A 21,811-nucleotide genomic window follows, 5' to 3' on the forward strand; every position below is an offset into this window, starting at 1 on the left:
AAATAACACGCTACCCTGTCCTATAAATAACACGCTACCCTGTCCTATAAATAACACGCTACCCTGTCCAATAAATAACACGCTACCCTGTCCAATAAATAACACGCTACCCTGTCCAATAAATAACACGCTACCCTGTCCAATAAATAACACGCTACCCTGTCCAATAAATAACACGCTACCCTGTCCAATAAATAACACGCTCCCCTGTCCAATAAATAACACGCTCCCCTGTCCAATAAATAACACGCTCCCCTGTCCAATAAATAACACGCTCCCCTGTCCAATAAATAACACGCTACCCTGTCCAATAAATAACACGCTACCCTGTCCAATAAATAACACGCTACCCTCCCCTGTCCAATAAATAACACGCTACCCTGTCCAATAAATAACACGCTCCCCTGTCCAATAAATAACACGCTACCCTGTCCAATAAACAACACGCTACCCTGTCCAATAAATAACACGCTACCCTGTCCTATAAATAACACGCTCCCCTGTCCAATAAATAACACGCTCCCCTGTCCAATAAATAACACGCTACCCTGTCCTATAAATAACACGCTACCCTCCCCTGTCCAATAAATAACACGCTCCCCTGTCCAATAAATAACACGCTACCCTGTCCTATAAATAACACGCTACCCTCCCCTGTCCAATAAATAACACGCTACCCTCCCCTGTCCAATAAATAACACGCTACCCTGTCCAATAAATAACACGCTACCCTGTCCAATAAATAACACGATACCCTGTCCAATAAATAACACGCTACCCTGTCCAATAAATAACACGCTACCCTGTCCAATAAATAACACGCTACCCTGTCCAATAAATACCACGCTACCCTGTCCAATAAATAACACGCTACCCTGTCCAATAAATAACACGCTACCCTGTCCAATAAATAACACGCTACCCTGTCCAATAAATAACACGCTACCCTGTCCAATAAATAACACGCTACCCTGTCCAATAAATAACACGCTACCCTGTCCAATAAATAACACGCTACCCTGTCCTATAAATAACACGCTACCCTGTCCTATAAATAACACACTACCCTGTCCAATAAATAACACGCTACCCTGTCCAATAAATAACACGCTACCCTGTCCAATAAATAACACACTACCCTCCCCTGTCCAATAAATAACACGCTACCCTGTCCAATAAATAACACGCTACCCTGTCCAATAAATAACACACTACCCTCCCCTGTCCTATAAATAACACACTACCCTGTCCTATAAATAACACGCTACCCTGTCCAATAAATAACACGCTACCCTGTCCTATAAATAACACGCTACCCTCCCCTGTCCAATAAATAACACGCTACCCTGTCCAATAAATAACACGCTACCCTGTCCAATAAATAACACGCTACCCTGTCCAATAAATAACACGCTACCCTGTCCAATAAATAACACGCTCCCCTGTCCAATAAATAACACGCTACCCTGTCCTATAAATAACACGCTACCCTCCCCTGTCCAATAAATAACACGCTACCCTGTCCAATAAATAACACACTACCCTCCCCTGTCCTATAAATAACACGCTACCCTGTCCAATAAATAACACGCTACCCTGTCCAATAAATAACACGCTCCCCTGTCCAATAAATAACACGCTACCCTGTCCTATAAATAACACGCTACCCTCCCCTGTCCAATAAATAACACGCTACCCTGTCCAATAAATAACACACTACCCTCCCCTGTCCTATAAATAACACACTACCCTGTCCTATAAATAACACGCTCCCCTGTCCTATAAATAACACGCTACCCTCCCCTGTCCAATAAATAACACGCTACCCTGTCCAATAAATAACACACTACCCTCCCCTGTCCAATAAATAACACGCTACCCTCCCCTTTCCAATAAATAACACACTACCCTCCCCTGTCCTATAAATAACACGCTACCCTGTCCAATAAATAACACGCTACCCTGTCCTATAAATAACACGCTACCCTGTCCAATAAATAACACGCTACCCTGTCCAATAAATAACACGCTACCCTGTCCAATAAATAACACGCTACCCTGTCCAATAAATAACACGCTACCCTGTCCAATAAATAACACGCTACCCTGTCCAATAAATAACACGCTACCCTGTCCAATAAATAACACGCTCCCCTGTCCAATAAATAACACGCTCCCCTGTCCAATAAATAACACGCTCCCCTGTCCAATAAATAACACACTACCCTGTCCAATAAATAACACACTACCCTGTCCAATAAATAACACGCTACCCTGTCCAATAAATAACACGCTACCCTCCCCTGTCCAATAAATAACACGCTACCCTGTCCAATAAATAACACGCTACCCTGTCCAATAAATAACACGCTCCCCTGTCCAATAAATAACACGCTACCCTGTCCAATAAACAACACGCTACCCTGTCCAATAAATAACACGCTACCCTGTCCAATAAACAACACGCTACCCTGTCCTATAAATAACACCCTACCCTGTCCAATAAATAACACACTACCCTCCCCTGTCCAATAAATAACACGCTACCCAGTCCTATAAATAACACGCTCCCCTGTCCAATAAATAACACACTACCCTCCCCTGTCCAATAAATAACACGCTACCCAGTCCTATAAATAACACCCTACCCTGTCCAATAAATAACACACTACCCTCCCCTGTCCAATAAATAACACGCTCCCCTGTCCTATAAATAACACGCTCCCCTGTCCAATAAATAACACGCTCCCCTGTCCAATAAATAACACGCTACCCTGTCCTATAAATAACACGCTACCCTCCCCTGTCCAATAAATAACACGCTCCCCTGTCCAATAAATAACACGCTACCCTGTCCTATAAATAACACGCTACCCTCCCCTGTCCAATAAATAACACGCTACCCTCCCCTGTCCAATAAATAACACGCTACCCTGTCCAATAAATAACACGCTACCCTGTCCAATAAATAACACGCTACCCTGTCCAATAAATAACACGCTACCCTGTCCAATAAATAACACGCTACCCTGTCCAATAAATAACACACTACCCTGTCCTATAAATAACACGCTACCCTGTCCTATAAATAACACACTACCCTGTCCAATAAATAACACGCTACCCTGTCCAATAAATAACACGCTACCCTGTCCAATAAATAACACGCTACCCTGTCCAATAAATAACACACTACCCTCCCCTGTCCAATAAATAACACGCTACCCTGTCCAATAAATAACACGCTACCCTGTCCAATAAATAACACACTACCCTCCCCTGTCCTATAAATAACACGCTACCCTGTCCTATAAATAACACGCTACCCTGTCCAATAAATAACACGCTACCCTGTCCTATAAATAACACGCTACCCTCCCCTGTCCAATAAATAACACGCTACCCTGTCCAATAAATAACACGCTACCCTGTCCAATAAATAACACGCTACCCTGTCCAATAAATAACACGCTCCCCTGTCCAATAAATAACACGCTCCCCTGTCCTATAAATAACACGCTACCCTCCCCTGTCCAATAAATAACACGCTACCCTGTCCAATAAATAACACACTACCCTCCCCTGTCCTATAAATAACACACTACCCTGTCCTATAAATAACACGCTCCCCTGTCCTATAAATAACACGCTACCCTCCCCTGTCCAATAAATAACACGCTACCCTGTCCAATAAATAACACACTACCCTCCCCTGTCCAATAAATAACACACTACCCTCCCCTGTCCAATAAATAACACGCTACCCTCCCCTTTCCAATAAATAACACACTACCCTCCCCTGTCCAATAAATAACACACTACCCTCCCCTGTCCAATAAATAACACACTACCCTCCCCTGTCCAATAAATAACACACTACCCTCCCCTGTCCAATAAATAACACACTACCCTGTCCAATAAATAACACGCTACACTGTCCAATAAATAACACGCTACCCTGTCCAATAAATAACACGCTACCCTGTCCAATAAATAACACACTACCCTCCCCTGTCCAATTAATAACACGCTACCCCGTCCAATAAATACCACGCTACCCCTTCCAATAAATAACACCCTCCCCTGTCCAATAAATAACACACTACCCTCCCCTGTCCAATAAATAACACGCTACCCTCCCCTTTCCAATAAATAACACACTACCCTCCCCTGTCCAATAAATAACACACTACCCTCCCCTGTCCAATAAATAACACACTACCCTCCCCTGTCCAATAAATAACACACTACCCTCCCCTGTCCAATAAATAACACACTACCCTGTCCAATAAATAACACGCTACACTGTCCAATAAATAACACGCTACCCTGTCCAATAAATAACACGCTACCCTGTCCAATAAATAACACACTACCCTCCCCTGTCCAATTAATAACACGCTACCCCGTCCAATAAATACCACGCTACCCCTTCCAATAAATAACACCCTCCCCTGTCCAATAAATAACACGCTACCCTGTCCAATAAATAACACGCTACCCTGTCCAATAAATAACACACTACCCTCCCCTGTCCAATAAATAACACACTACCCTCCCCTGTCCAATAAATAACACGCTACCCTCCCCTGTCCAATAAATAACACACTACCCTCCCCTGTCCAATAAATAACACACTACCCTGTCCAATAAATAACACACTACCCTGTCCAATAAATAACACGCTACCCTGTCCAATAAATAACACGCTACCCTCCCCTGTCCAATAAATAACACGCTACCCTGTCCTATAAATAACACACTACCCTGTCCAATAAATAACACGCTACCCTGTCCAATAAATAACACGCTACCCTGTCCAATAAATAACACGCTACCCTGTCCAATAAATAACACGCTACCCTGTCCAATAAATAACACGCTACCCTGTCCAATAAATAACACGCTACCCTGTCCAATAAATAACACACTACCCTCCCCTGTCCAATAAATAACACACTACCCTGTCCAATAAATAACACGCTACCCTCCCCTGTCCAATAAATAACACGCTACCCTGTCCAATATATAACACACTACCCTGTCCAATAAATAACACGCTACCCTCCCCTGTCCAATAAATAACACGCTCCCCTGTCCAATAAATAACACACTACCCTGTCCAATAAATAACACACTACCCTGTCCAATAAATAACACACTACCCTGTCCAATAAATAACACACTACCCTCCCCTGTCCAATAAATAACACACTACCCTGTCCAATAAATAACACGCTACCCTCCCCTGTCCAATAAATAACACGCTACCCTGTCCAATAAACAACACACTACCTTCCCCTGTCCAATAAACAACACACTACCCTCCCCTGTCCAATAAATAACACACTACCCTGTCCAATAAATAACACACTACCCTGTCCAATAAATAACACGCTACCCTGTCCAATAAATAACACGCTACCCTGTCCAATAAATAACACGCTACCCTGTCCAATAAATAACACACTACCCTGTCCAATAAATAACACGCTACCCTGTCCAATAAATAACACGCTACCCTGTCCAATAAATAACACGCTACCCTGTCCAATAAATAACACGCTACCCTGTCCAATAAATAACACGCTACCCTGTCCAATAAATAACACACTACCCTCCCCTGTCCAATAAATAACACGCTACCCTGTCCAATAAATAACATGCTACCCTCCTCCCATAGCAAAATGTCTCTCTGTCCTTATCATCATTAGTTTTCAGTTGTTTTCTACATATAAAACTAGATGGCTAGCTAGATGAATAGAATTCACGTATTGCCAGATGATAATTATAAAGTAAAATGTTAATTACATAAAGCAATCTTGTTTCGTCTGTATTGGTAAAAGGTAACGTTAATGCAGGAACGTTAGCACAGAGTGCTTCTCAAATGGACCATTTTATGCACGGTATTATACATATTAGGACCCACCCTCTGTTTTTCTCTCTCTTCGCCTGAGCCTCTCCCCTTCCCCCCTCTCTTCCCAGTTCCCTTTATCTTCCTTTCTCTCTCTCTTCGCCTGAGCCTCTCCCCTTCCCCCTCTCTTCCCAGTTCCCTTTTGTCTTCTCCTCCTCTCTTCCCAGTTCCCTTTATCTTCCTTTCTCTCTCTCTTCGCCTGAGCCTCTCCCCTTCCCCCTCTCTTCCCAGTTCCCTTTATTGTCCTCTCCCCCCTCTTCCCAGTTCCCTTTATCATCCTCTCCCCCCTCTTCCCTTTATCGTCCTCTCCCCCCTCTTCCCTTTATCGTCCTCTCCCCCCTCTTCCCAGTTCCCTTTATTGTCCTCTCCCCCCTCTTCCCAGTTCCCTTTATCGTCCTTTCTCCCTCTCCCCCCTCTTCCTAGTTCCCTTTATTGTCCTCTCCTCCTCTCCCCCCTCTTCCCTTTATTGTCCTCTCCTCCTCTCCCCCTCTCTTCCCAGATCCCTTTATCGTCCTTTCTCTCTCCTGAAGTGTGTTGTGGGGTCAGGCTGAGATTTAAGCAGAGGTATGTGGGAGTTGTGGTCCCTGTAGCTGTGCTGTGATTGGCTCGTTGGTGAAGCTAATTACAGTGATGTTTCTGGCTTCGTAGAGGTCTTGTTAATTAGTTCATGAGGTAATGAATCAATTAGTTAAAGCTGTTCCCACTGTTCCTGCCCTCTCCTCTCCTACCCTCTCATCTCCTTCCCTCTCCTCTCCTGCCCTCTCCTCTACTGCCCTGCCATATTCTCTCCTCTCTTGCCCCCACCCAGCCACTTCTCTCCTCTCTGAATGGGAAAGCTGATACAGATCACTGAAGCATCTCTCACTAATATTAGATGAGTTTGTTGATACATTGAGTAACCGACACCTCTCCCTCTTTCTCTCTCAGGCATCACCACATTAATAGCTAAAGGTGTCTATGATTCAGCCTTCCCTCTCCATGATGTAAGTTCCTGTCCTTCCAGCTGCACATACAGTATTTGTGATGTTACTGTTAACCTCGTGATAATGTTGCTATTGATAACGCAATACACTGTGAGCTTTCTAATTGTGATGTGATTGGTCTGTCTGACTCCTCCCCTCTCTGCAGGGGGATTATAAGGTCGTGGGTCACTCTGAGAGGAATGACAGACAGGTAACTACTGCTCTACTGTACTATACTATAATATAATGTTGCTACAACCTGGCTCAAGATTGTAACAAACAATGGGAAACCACACACTGAATGAAGGAATATTATTTATTTTTTTTCATAAATAAACACTCACAACAATAATCAGATGAGGCATGACAGTCAGTAAATTAGGTGTCAACTGCCAAAACCACAACGAAACGACCAAAGGTATGCATGGAGAGAGGAATCTCTTGCTGAATGGGGAAACGGTGGCTTTATGCCACAGCTGAGCTGTCACAGGTGTACCCCATCAGCCATGACGACCCTCCCAGCTCCGCCCACCTCTCCTACTCCGCCCACCAATCTCCTGCAGGAAGTAAGCACAGCAAAACCCAGTAGACAGAGCAGGGAGGTGCCGTAACACTACTCTACTACAGTGCTTCTCAAACTGGGGGTTGGGACCCACTTGTGGGTCCAGGTGGGTCACAGGATTTAGCTTTAAAACTGCTAAATGTTCTCTCTGCTGCCGATATGTTTTTTCTTTTTCACACTCAACCCTTACGTTGGGTCACGATAACACACCTCAATTGGTGGGCCACAAGAAGTAAAAACGATTGGGAAATCCTGATGTCTGGACTCTACTCTGATGTCTGGACTCTACTCTGATGTCTGGACTGGACTCTACTCTGATGTCTGGACTGGACTCTACTCTGATGTCTGGACTGGATTCTACTCTGATGTCTGGACTCTACTCTGATGTCTGGACTCTACTCTGATGTCTGGACTCGACTCTGATGTCTGGACTCTACTCTGATGTCTGGACTCTACTCTGATGTCTGGACTCTACTCTGATGTCTGGACTCGACTCTGATGTCTGGACTCGACTCTGATGTCTGGACTCTACTCTGATGTCTGGACTCTACTCTGATGTCTGGACTCTACTCTGATGTCTGGACTCGACTCTGATGTCTGGACTCGACTCTGATGTCTGGACTCTACTCTGATGTCTGGACTCTACTCTACTCTGATGTCTGGACTCTACTCTACTCTGATGTCTGGACTCTACTCTACTCTGATGTCTGGACTGGACTCTACTCTGATGTCTGGACTGGACTCTACTCTGATGTCTGGACTGGACTCTACTCTGATGTCTGGACTGGACTCTACTCTGATGTCTGGACTGGACTCTACTCTGATGTCTGGACTGGACTCTACTCTGATGTCTGGACTGGACTCTACTCTGATGTCTGGACTGGACTCTACTCTGATGTCTGGACTGGACTCTACTCTGATGTCTGGACTGGACTCTACTCTGATGTCTGGACTCTACTCTACTCTGATGTCTGTATTGGACTCTACTCTGATGTCTGGACTCTACTCTACTCTGATGTCTGGACTGTACTCTACTCTGATGTCTGGACTGTACTCTGATGTCTGGACTCTACTCTGATGTCTGTTTTGTAGTCTACTCTGATGTCTGGACTGTACTCTACTCTGATGTCTGTATTGTACTCTACTCTGATGTCTGTATTGTACTCTACTCTGATGTCTGGACTCTACTCTACTCTGATGTCTGGACTGGACTCTACTCTGATGTCTGTATTCTACTCTGATGACTGGACTCTACTCTACTCTGATGTCTGTATTGTACTCTACTCTACTCTGATGTCTGTATTGTACTCTACTCTACTCTGATGTCTGTATTGTACTCTACTCTACTCTGATGTCTGTATTGTACTCTACTCTACTCTGATGTCTGTACTGTACTCTGATGTCTGGACTCTACTCTGATGTCTGGACTCTACTCTACTCTGATGTCTGGACTCTACTCTACTCTGATGTCTGGACTGGACTCTACTCTGATGTCTGGACTGGACTCTACTCTGATGTCTGGACTGGACTCTACTCTGATGTCTGGACTGGACTCTACTCTGATGTCTGGACTGGACTCTACTCTGATGTCTGGACTGGACTCTACTCTGATGTCTGGACTGGACTCTACTCTGATGTCTGGACTGGACTCTACTCTGATGTCTGGACTGGACTCTACTCTGATGTCTGGACTGGACTCTACTCTGATGTCTGGACTGGACTCTACTCTGATGTCTGGACTGGACTCTACTCTGATGTCTGGACTCGACTCTACTCTGATGTCTGGACTCGACTCTACTCTGATGTCTGGACTCGACTCTACTCTGATGTCTGGACTGGACTCTGATGTCTGGACTCTACTCTGATGTCTGGACTCTACTCTGATGTCTGGACTCTACTCTGATGTCTGGACTCGACTCTGATGTCTGGACTCGACTCTGATGTCTGGACTCTACTCTGATGTCTGGACTCTACTCTGATGACTCTACTCTGATGTCTGGACTCTACTCTGATGTCTGGACTCGACTCTGATGTCTGGACTCGACTCTGATGTCTGGACTCTACTCTACTCTGATGTCTGGACTCTACTCTACTCTGATGTCTGGACTCTACTCTACTCTGATGTCTGGACTGGACTCTACTCTGATGTCTGGACTGGACTCTACTCTGATGTCTGGACTGGACTCTACTCTGATGTCTGGACTGGACTCTACTCTGATGTCTGGACTGGACTCTACTCTGATGTCTGGACTGGACTCTACTCTGATGTCTGGACTGGACTCTACTCTGATGTCTGGACTGGACTCTACTCTGATGTCTGGACTGGACTCTACTCTGATGTCTGGACTGGACTCTACTCTGATGTCTGGACTCTACTCTACTCTGATGTCTGTATTGGACTCTACTCTGATGTCTGGACTCTACTCTACTCTGATGTCTGGACTGTACTCTACTCTGATGTCTGGACTGTACTCTGATGTCTGGACTCTACTCTGATGTCTGTTTTGTAGTCTACTCTGATGTCTGGACTGTACTCTACTCTGATGTCTGTATTGTACTCTACTCTGATGTCTGTATTGTACTCTACTCTGATGTCTGGACTCTACTCTACTCTGATGTCTGGACTGGACTCTACTCTGATGTCTGTATTCTACTCTGATGACTGGACTCTACTCTACTCTGATGTCTGTATTGTACTCTACTCTACTCTGATGTCTGTATTGTACTCTACTCTACTCTGATGTCTGTATTGTACTCTACTCTACTCTGATGTCTGTATTGTACTCTACTCTACTCTGATGTCTGTACTGTACTCTGATGTCTGGACTCTACTCTGATGTCTGGACTCTACTCTACTCTGATGTCTGGACTCTACTCTACTCTGATGTCTGGACTGGACTCTACTCTGATGTCTGGACTGGACTCTACTCTGATGTCTGGACTGGACTCTACTCTGATGTCTGGACTGGACTCTACTCTGATGTCTGGACTGGACTCTACTCTGATGTCTGGACTGGACTCTACTCTGATGTCTGGACTGGACTCTACTCTGATGTCTGGACTGGACTCTACTCTGATGTCTGGACTGGACTCTACTCTGATGTCTGGACTGGACTCTACTCTGATGTCTGGACTGGACTCTACTCTGATGTCTGGACTCGACTCTACTCTGATGTCTGGACTCGACTCTACTCTGATGTCTGGACTCGACTCTACTCTGATGTCTGTATTGGACTCTACTCTGATGTCTGGACTCTACTCTGATGTCTGTTTTGTAGTCTACTCTGATGTCTGGACTGTACTCTACTCTGATGTCTGTATTGTACTCTACTCTGATGTCTGGACTCTACTCTACTCTGATGTCTGCACTGTACTCTACTCTGATGTCTGGACTGGACTCTACTCTGATGTCTGTATTCTACTCTGATGACTGGACTCTACTCTGTTGTCTGGACTCTGCTCTGATGATTGTATTGTACTCTACTCTGATGTCTGTACTGTACTCTACTCTGATGTCTGTACTGTACTCTACTCTGATGTCTGTATTGTACTCTACTCTGATGTCTGTATTGTACTCTACTCTGATGTCTGTATTGTACTATACTCTACTCTGATGTCTGTATTGTACTCTACTCTACTCTGATGTCTGTATTGTACTCTACTCTGATGTCTGTATTGGACTCTACTCTGATGTCTGGACTGGGCTCTACTCTAATGTCTGGACTGGACTCTACTCTGATGTCTGGACTCTACTCTACTCTGACTACTGTACTGTACTCTACTCTGATGTCTGGACTCTACTTTACTCTGATGTCTGGACTGTACTCTACTCTACTCTACTCTGATGACTGGACTCTACTCTGGACTGGACTCTACTCGGATGTCTGGACTGGACTCTACTCTGATGTCTGGACTGGACTCTACTCTACTCTGATGTCTGTACTCTACTCTGATGACTGGACTCTACTCTACTCTGATGACTGGACTCTACTCTACTCTGATGTCTGGACTGGACTCTACTCTACTCTGATGACTGGACTCTACTCTACTCTGATGTCTGGACTCTACTCTACTCTGATGTCTGGACTGGACTCTACTCTGATGTCTGGACTGGACTCTACTCTGATGTCTGGACTGGACTCTACTCTGATGTCTGGACTGGACTCTACTCTGATGTCTGGACTGGACTCTACTCTGATGTCTGGACTCTACTCTACTCTGATGTCTGGACTCTACTCTACTCTGATGTCTGGACTGGACTCTACTCTGATGTCTGGACTGGACTCTACTCTACTCTGATGTCTGGACTGGACTCTACTCTACTCTGATGTCTGGACTGGACTCTACTCTACTCTGATGACTGGACTCTACTCTACTCTGATGACTGGACTCTACTCTACTCTGTCTGTATTGTACTCTACTCTGATGTCTGGACTGTACTCTATTCTGATGTCTGGACTGTACTCTATTCTGATGTCTGGACTGTACTCTACTCTGATGTCTGTATTGTACTCTACTCTGATGTCTGTATTTTACTCTACTCTGATGTCTGTTCTGTCTAAGCTGCTGCATGATGAGTGGGCCAGATATGGAGCCTTCTACAAATACCAACCTGTGGACCTCATCAGGTATCTACATTACTACATGATTACTACATGACATTATCATTGGGTGTCGGCATTACTACATTAATACCACATTACCAACAATACTATGTTATAACAACATGACATTATCAGATGCCCACATTACCACAACTATATTACATTATCATCCGGTACCAACATTACAACATTGTTATTTCATTACATTATCACCAGGTGCCCACATTATTGTTACATCATCGGGTACCTACATTATTATTGCATTATCATCAGGTGCCTACATTACTATATTACTGCGTTACAATATCATCATTACTACAATGTTACCATATTACTGTTATTACTACATTACATATCAGATACCAACATTAATATGCTATCACTACATGACATTATCAGGTATCAACATTACATTATTACTGCATTACATTATCAGATACCAACATTACTATGCTATCACTACATGACATTATCAGGTATCAACATTACATTATTACTGCAGTACATTATCAGATAACAACATTACTATGCTATTACTACATGACATTATCATTACATTACAATATCAGATACCAACATTACTATGCTATTACTACATTACCATCAGGTATCAACATTGCATTATTACTGCATTACATTATCAGATACCAGCATTACTATGCTATTACTACATTAAATTATCATTGCATTACATTATCAGATACCAACATTACTATGCTATTACTACATTATCATCAGGTATAATCATTGCATTATTACTGCATTACATTATCAGGTACCAATACTACTATTATTACTACATAGATCATTAGATACCATTATTACTACATTACATTGTCATTTTTTTACAGAGCAATTTACAGGAACAATTAGGGTTAAGTGCCTTGCTCATGGGCACATTGACCGATTTAAAAAATAAATATATAAAAATAATTCTCGCCTGGTCGCCTCAGGGCTTCAAACCAGCGACCTTTCGGTTACTTGCCCAACGCTCTTAATCGCTAGGCTACCTGCTGCCCCCTCATTAGTTACCAACATTAGATTATTACTACATTATCATCGCTCAATATTACTAGTGAACCCAAACCCTAACAGCAGCCTCACCAGGCTCTATTAGTACATTACAATGCTGCATTATATTAAGGATCACACATCTGACTGCTGATGACCTCTGACATACAGGAAGTACTTTGGGGAGAAGATCGGTCTGTACTTCGCCTGGCTGGGCGTCTACACTCAGCTGCTCATACCAGCCTCTATGGTTGGGATTATCGTCTTCTGCTACGGCTGTTACACTGTGGATATGGACGTACCCAGGTACACACACACACACACCAGCTACACGCCAGCTACATGTCAGGTACACACACGCCAGCTACATGTCAGGTACACACACACACACACGCCAGCTACATGTCAGGTACACACACGCCAGCTACATGTCAGGTACACACACACGCCAGCTACATGTCAGGTACACACACACGCCAGCTACATGTCAGGTACACACACAGGCCAGCTACATGTCAGGTACACACACACACACACACACACACACACACACACCAGCTACATGTCAGGTACACACACACACACCAGCTACATGTCAGGTACACACACACACACCAGCTACATGTCAGGTACACACACACACACACACACACCAGCTACATGTCAGGTACACACACACACACACACCAGCTACATGTCAGGTACACACACACACACACACACACACGCCAGCTACATGTCAGGTACACACACACGCCAGCTACATGTCAGGTACACACACACGCCAGCTACATGTCAGGAACACACACACGCCAGCTACATGTCAGGTACACACACACGCCAGCTACATGTCAGGTACACACACAGGCCAGCTACATGTCAGGTACACACACAGGCCAGCTACATGTCAGGTACACACACAGGCCAGCTACATGTCAGGTACACACACAGGCCAGCTACATGTCAGGTACACACACAGGCCAGCTACATGTCAGGTACACACACAGGCCAGCTACATGTCAGGTACACACACAGGCCAGCTACATGTCAGGTACACACACAGGCCAGCTACATGTCAGGTACACACACAGACCAGCTACATGTCAGGTACACACACAGACCAGGTACACACACAGACCAGGTACACACACAGACCAGCTACACACACAGACCAGCTACACACACACACACACAGACCAGCTACATTTCAGGTACACACACACACAGACCAGCTACACACACACACATCCATACCAGCTACACACACACACACAGACCAGCTACGTGTCAGGTACACACACACACAGACCAGCTACACACACACACACAGACCAGCTACACACACACACAGACCAGCTACGTGTCAGGCACACACTCTAATCTTGTCTGTGTGTAGGAGGAACATTGGCAGACTGGAAACAACAGCTGAACAGGAAGGCCCTGGGACCTCATTTAGAAACGTTGTGTTTGCACAAAGTATGCCCCAAAACGTGCCAGTTTTCAGGCAAAAGTCATTTAAAGAGAGGCCCGTTAGCGGCCGCTATAGTCATTTAAAGAGAGGCCGTTGATGGTTCTATAGTCATTTAAAGAGAGGCCGTTGATGGTTCTATAGTCATTTAAAGAGAGGCCGTTGATGGTTCTATAGTCATTTAAAGAGAGGCCAGTTAGCGGCCGCTATAGTCATTTAAAGAGAGGCCGTTGATGGTTCTATAATCATTTTAAAGAGGGGCCGTTGATGGTTCTATAGTTCCTCTGTGTTCTTTTGCCCATCTTTATTGTTATTGGCCAGTCTGATATTTGGCTCTTTCCTGTGCAACTCTGCCTAGGAGGCCAGCATTCCGGAGTTGCCTCTTCACTGTTGACGTTGAGACTGGTGTTTTGCGTTTACTACTTAAGGAAGCTGCCAGTTGAGGACTTGAGGCATCTGTTTCTCAAACTAGACACTCATGTACTTGTCCTCTTGCTCAGTTGTGCACCGTGGCCTCCCACTCCTCTTTCTGTTCTGGTTAGAGCCAGTTTGCGCTGTTCTGTGACGGCAGTAGTACACAGCGTTGTACAAGATCTTCAGTTTCTTGGAAATTTCTCGCATGGAATAGCCTTAATTTCTCAGAACAAGAATAGACTGACGAGTTTCAGAAGAAAGTTATTTGTTTCTGACCATTTTGAGCCTGTACTTGAACCCACAAATGCTGATGCTCCAGATACTCAACTAGTCTCAAGAAGGCCCGTTTTATTGCTTCATTAATCAGAACAACAATTTCAGCTGTTCTAACATAATTGCAAAAGGGTTTTCTAATGATCAATTAGCCTTTTAAAATGATAAACGTGGATTAGCTAACACAACATGCCATTGGAACACAGGAGGGATGGTTCCTGATAATGGGCCTCTGTACGCCTCTGTAGATATTCAATAAAAAAATCAGCAGTTTCCAGCTACAATAGTCATTTACTATATTAACAATGTCCACACTGTGTTTCTGAACAATTTGATGTTATTTTAATGGACAAAAAATGTGCTTTTCTTTCAAAAACAAGGACATTTCTAAGTGACCCCAAACATTTGAACGGTAGTATAGAGATCAGAACCATTGAAAAAACGTAATACATAGATATCATTATCAAGTTCTCTAATTCCTTTAGATACCGTCTTGGCCTACCACCAATACTTCCACAGTATACAGATAATACGGGTGTTATTGTTAATACATTGATATCATTATCAAGTTCTCTAATTCCTTTAGATACCGTCTTGGCCTACTACCAATACTTCCACAGTATACAGATAATACGGGTGTTATTGTCCCCATGACAGGTGACTGATGGGTGTTTTTCAGGCAGAATTATAATGCCTGTTCTCGCGTGCACAGTTTGAAGACCGGTGTGATTTATACCAGGAAGCATGGGTATGTTTGGCGTGCACCAAGTTTAGAAGTATCAATATGTTTGTGGGTTAGCAGTCTGTACAGAAATGGTGCACACAGATATTTAGTGTTCAATTTACTCAGCGGTTATAAATGAGGCCCCGGGTGTCTCTGGAACATTCCAAGTCGGGGTTGGGACCCCTATTGGAGGCACAGGGGAATTGCAGTGGAGTCCCCACATACAAAATTTACCTTTTTTTGTTGGGAAAAAAAAAATGTGACTGTGTGTAGCCTGGAGATGTGTGATAAGCAGCAGAACTTCACTGTGTGTGTGTGTAGCCTGGAGATGTGTGATAAGCAGCAGAACTTCACTGTGTGTGTGTGTTGCCTGGAGATGTGTGATAAGCAGCAGAACTTCACTGTGTGTGTGTGTGTAGCCTGGAGATGTGTGATAAGCAGCAGAACTTCACTGTGTGTGTGTGTTGCCTGGAGATGTGTGATAAGCAGCAGAACTTCACTGTGTGTGTGTGTAGCCTGGAGATGTGTGATAAGCAGCAGAACTTCACTGTGTGTGTGTGTTGCCTGGAGATGTGTGATAAGCAGCAGAACTTCACTGTGTGTGTGTGTGTAGCCTGGAGATGTGTGATAAGCAGCAGAACTTCACTGTGTGTGTGTGTAGCCTGGAGATGTGTGATAAGCAGCAGAACTTCACTGTGTGTGTGTGTAGCCTGGAGATGTGTGATAAGCAGCAGAACTTCACTGTGTGTGTGTGTAGCCTGGAGATGTGTGATAAGCAGCAGAACTTCACTGTGTGTGTGTGTGTGTGTGTGTGTGTGTGTGTGTAGCCTGGAGATGTGTGATAAGCAGCAGAACCTTACTGTGTGTGTGTGTGTAGCCTGGAGATGTGTGATAAGCAGCAGAACTTCACTGTGTGTGTGTGTGTGTGTGTGTGTGTGTGTGTGTAGCCTGGAGATGTGTGATAAGCAGCAGAACTTCACTATGTGTCCTCTGTGTGACGGAGTGTGTGACTACTGGCACCTGTCCACCGCCTGTGGCACCGCCCGCGCATCCCACCTGTTCGACAACCCTGCCACCGTCTTCTTCGCTATCTTCATGTCCCTCTGGGGTATGTATTAATGTTCTGTTACCCCTTACTGCCCCTTACTACCCCCATCTTCATGTCCCTCTGGGGTATGTATTAACGTTCTGTTAGCCCTTACTGCCCCTTACTACCCCCATCTTCATGTCCCTCTGGGGTATGTATTAACGTTGTTACCCCTTACTACCCCCATCTTCATGTCCCTTTGGGGTATGTATTAATGTTCTGTTACCCCTTACTGCCCTTTACTGCCCCCATCTTCATGTCCCTCTGGGGTATGTATTAACGTTGTTACCCCTTACTGCCCCTTACTACCCCCCATCTTCATGTCCCTCTGGGGTATGTATTAACGTTCTGTTACCCCTTACTACCCCTTACTGCCCCTTACTGCCCCCATCTTCATGTCCCTCTGGGGTATGTATTAACGTTCTGTTACCCCTTACTGCCCCTTACTACCCCTTACTACCCCCATCTTCATGTCCCTCTGGGATATGTATTAACGTTCTGTTCCGTCAGCCAGCCCGCCTGTCAGCCAGCCCGCCCGTCAGCCGGCGAGCGGTCCCGTCATCCGGCGAGCGGTCCCGTCATCCGGCGAGCCGTCCCGTCAGCCGGCGAGCCGTCCCGTCAGCCGGCGAGCCGTCCCGTCAGCCGGCGAGCCGTCCCGTCAGCCGGCGAGCCGTCCCGTCAGCCGTCCCGTCAGCCAGCTAGCCCGTCAGCCGTCCCGCCAGCCAGCCCGCCAGCCAGCCCGCCCGTCAGCCAGCCAGCCCGCCCGTCAGCCAGCCAGCCAGCCCGCCCGTCAGCCAGCCAGCCCGCCCGTCAGCCAGCCAGCCCGCCCGCCCGCCAGCCAGCCCGCCAGCCCGCCCGTCAGCCAGCCAGCCAGCCCGTCAGTCAGCTAGGCCGTCAGCTAGCCCGTTATACAGCCCGTCAGTCAGCTAGGCCGTCAGCTAGCCCGTCAGTCAGCTAGGCCGTCAGCTAGCCCGTCAGTCAGCTAGCCTGTCAGCTACCCCGTCAGCCAGCTAGCCTGTCAGCTAGCCCGTCAGCCAGCTAGCCCGTCAGTTATCCCGTCAGCTGTCCCGTCAGCTAGCCCGTCCGTCAGCTAGCCCGTCCGTCAGCTAGCCCGTCCGTCAGCTAGCCCGTCCGTCAGCTAGCCCGTCAGTCAGCTAGCCCGTCAGCCAGCCCGCCGGTCAGCCAGCTAGCCCGTCAGCTAGCCCGTCAGCCAGCCAGCTAGCCCGTCAGCCAGCTAGCCCGTCAGCCAGCTAGCCCGTCAGCCAGCTAGCCCGTCAGCCAGGTAGCCCGTCAGCCAGGTAGCCCGTCAGCCAGGTAGCCCGTCAGCCAGCCAGCTAGCCCGTCAGCTAGCCCGTCAGCCAGCCAGCTAGCCCGTCAGCCAGCCAGCCCGTCAGCCAGCTAGACCGTCAGTCAGCTAGGCCGTCAGCTAGCCCGTCAGCCAGCCAGCCCATCAGTCAGTCAGCCAGCCCGTCTGTGGGGGGCCAGGTCTGTGTATTATTAGACACAGTAGGACCTCTGGGGGTGTAACCAGAGTGTAACCCCCCGCTGCTCTGCTACCACTGTCTCTCAGGTTTCCTCTGCTAGAGTTGGTGGACCTATATTCACATGTCTGTGTGTGTCTGTGATCATGTCTGTGTGTGTCTGTGATCATGTCTAAGTCTGTGTGTGTCTGTGTGCGTAGTTGCGACGTTCCTGGAGCACTGGAAGCGTCGTCAGATCAGTTTGAACCACAGCTGGGACCTCACAGGACTAGAGGAAGAGGAGGTAAACACCATTACATATCACACCCCACAGCCTCACAGGACTAGAGGAAGAGGAGGGACACACCATTACATATCACACCCCACAGCCTCACAGGACTAGAGGAAGAGGAGGTACACACCATTACATATCACACCCCACAGCCTCACAGGACTAGAGGAAGAGGAGGTACACACCATTACATATCACACCCCACAGCCTCACAGGACTAGAGGAAGAGGAGGTACACACCATTACATATCACACCCCACAGCCTCACAGGACTAGAGGAAGAGGAGGTAAACACCATTACATATCACACCCCACAGCCTCACAGGACTAGAGGAAGAGGAGGGACACACCATTACATATCACACCCCACAGCCTCACAGGACTAGAGGAAGAGGAGGTACACACCATTACATATCAGACCCCACAGCCTCACAGGACTAGAGGAAGAGGAGGGACACACCATTACATATCACACTCCACAGCCTCACAGGACTAGAGGAAGAGGAGGTACACACCATTACATATTCACTTCCCACCACACCCCATCCCACCACACCCCATCCCACCACACCCCATGCCACCACACCCCATGCCACCACACCCCATGCCACCACACCCCATGCCACCACACCCCATGCCACCACACCCCATGCCACCACATCCCATCCCATGCCACCCCATCCCATGCCATCCCATCCCATGCCATCCCATCCCATGCCACCCCATCCCATTCCATCCCATGCCACCCCATCCCATCCCACCACATCCCATGCCACCCCATCCCATCCCATGCCATCCCATCCCATGCCACCACATCCCATCCCATGCCACCACATCCCATCCCATGCCACCACATCCCATCCCATGGCACCACATTCCATGCCACCACATCCCATGCCGCCACACACCATGCCGCCACACACCATGCCGCCACACACCATGCCGCCACACACCATGCCGCCACACCCCATGCCGCCACACCCCATGCCGCCACACCCCATGCCGCCACACCCCATGCCGCCACACCCCATGCCGCCACACCCCATGCCGCCACACCCCATGCCGCCACATCCTATGCCACCACATCCCATGCCACATCCCACCACATCCCATCCTTGCCTAGTCAAATAAAGGTATAAAATAAATAAATATAGTCAGGTTACTATACTCCACTTCTTAATGGTCAGTTTACTCCACCCCTTAATGGTTACTATACTACACTCCTTGATGGTTACTATACTACACTCCTTGATGGTTACTATACTACACTCCGTGATGGCTACTATACTACACCCCTTAATTGTTACTATACTACAACCCTTAATGGTTACTATACTACACTCCTTGATGGTCTGGTTAATATACACCACTCCTTAATGGTTACTATACTCCACTCCTTAATGGTTACTATACTCCACTCCTTAATGGTTAATATACTACACTCCTTAATGGTTAATATACTACACTCCTTAATGGTTAATATACTACACTCCTTAATGGTTACTATACTCCACTCCTTAATGGTTACTATACTACACTCCTTAATGGTTACTATACCCTACTCCTTAATGGTTACTATACCCTACTCCTTAATGGTTACTATACTACAACCCTTAATGGTTACTATACTACACCCCTTAATGGTTACTATACTCCACTCCTTAATGGTTACTATACTACACTCCTTAATGGTTACTATACTACACTCCTTAATGGTTACTATACCCTACTCCTTAATGGTTACTATACTCCACTCCTTAATGGTTACTATACTCCTCCTTACTGGTTACTATACTACACTCCTTAATGGTTAATATACTACATTCCTTAATGGTTACTATACTCCACTCCTTAATGGTTACTATACTACACTTTTTAAGGGTCAGGTTACTATTCGCCACTTAATGGTCAGGTTACTATACTCCACTCCTTAATGGTCAGGTTACTATACTCCACTCCTTAATGGTCAGGTTACTATAATCCACTCCTTAGTGGTTACTATACTACACCCCTTAATTGTTACTATACACCACTCCTTAATGGCTACTATACTCTACTCTTTACTGGTTACTATACTCCACCCCTTAATTGTTACTATACTACAATCCTTAATGGTTACTATACTACACTCCTTGATGGTCTGGTTAATATACACCACTCCTTAATGGTTAATATACACCACTCCTTAATGGTTAATATACACCACTCCTTAATGGCTACTATACTCTATTCTTTACTGGTTACTATACTCCACCCCTTAATTGTTACTATACTACAATCCTTAATTGTTGCTATACTACAATCCTTAATGGTTACTATACTACACTCCTTGATGGTCTGGTTAATATACACCACTCCTTAATGGTTAATATACACCACTCCTTAATGGTTACTATAATCCACTCCTTAATGGTTACTATACTCCACTCCTTAATGCCAGGTTACTATACTCTACTCCTTAATGGTTACTCTACAACATTCCTTAATGGTTACTATACTACACTCCTTAATGGTTACTATACTACACTCCTTAATGGTTACTATACTACACTCCTTAATGGCTACTATACTGCACTCCTTAATGGTTACTATACTCCACTCCTTAATGGTTACTATACTACACTCCTTAATGGCTACTATACTACACTCCTTAATGGTTACTATACTACACTCCTTAATGGTTACTATACTACACCCCTTAATGTCAGGTTACTATACTACACTCCTTAATGGTTACTATACTCCAGTCCTTAATGGTCAGGTTACAATACTCCACTCCAACTGACACCAGTCCATGTCCTCATCACTGACTGACCATCAGAACAAATGAACCGGTCTCTCTTCTCCCCAGGACCACCCGAGGCCCAAGTATGAAACCGTCCTGCTCCAGAAGAGACAGATGATGAGGAACAAGGAGAAGAAGAACGAGAAAAAGAAGAAGAAGAAGAAGATTGAGGTGGGGATATATTTTACTCCCCCCAGGATTTAAACCCCTCAACTGGTGTTTGATCTGTTGCCAATGTACAAACACCAGCTTTCT

The 21,811-nt window shown here is 45.9% G+C and overlaps 1 protein-coding gene across 1 annotated transcript in view; it reads left to right on the plus strand.

Annotated features, from left to right (window-relative positions):
- LOC139393656 (anoctamin-1-like) overlaps positions 1–21,811 on the plus strand; it is a 113,481-nt gene that overhangs the window by 40,282 nt on the left and 51,388 nt on the right. The window contains exons 7-13 of the mRNA XM_071141996.1: positions 6,842–6,897; positions 7,043–7,087; positions 12,002–12,066; positions 13,225–13,359; positions 16,880–17,040; positions 18,701–18,783; positions 21,623–21,727. Of these exons, the coding sequence (XP_070998097.1) occupies positions 6,842–6,897; positions 7,043–7,087; positions 12,002–12,066; positions 13,225–13,359; positions 16,880–17,040; positions 18,701–18,783; positions 21,623–21,727 (650 nt within the window). The remainder of the gene's footprint in view (positions 1–6,841; positions 6,898–7,042; positions 7,088–12,001; positions 12,067–13,224; positions 13,360–16,879; positions 17,041–18,700; positions 18,784–21,622; positions 21,728–21,811) is intronic.

Source organism: Oncorhynchus clarkii, unplaced genomic scaffold, assembly GCF_045791955.1.
Source record: "Oncorhynchus clarkii lewisi isolate Uvic-CL-2024 unplaced genomic scaffold, UVic_Ocla_1.0 unplaced_contig_4357_pilon_pilon, whole genome shotgun sequence".
In the NCBI taxonomy this organism is placed as follows: Eukaryota; Metazoa; Chordata; class Actinopteri; order Salmoniformes; family Salmonidae; genus Oncorhynchus; species Oncorhynchus clarkii.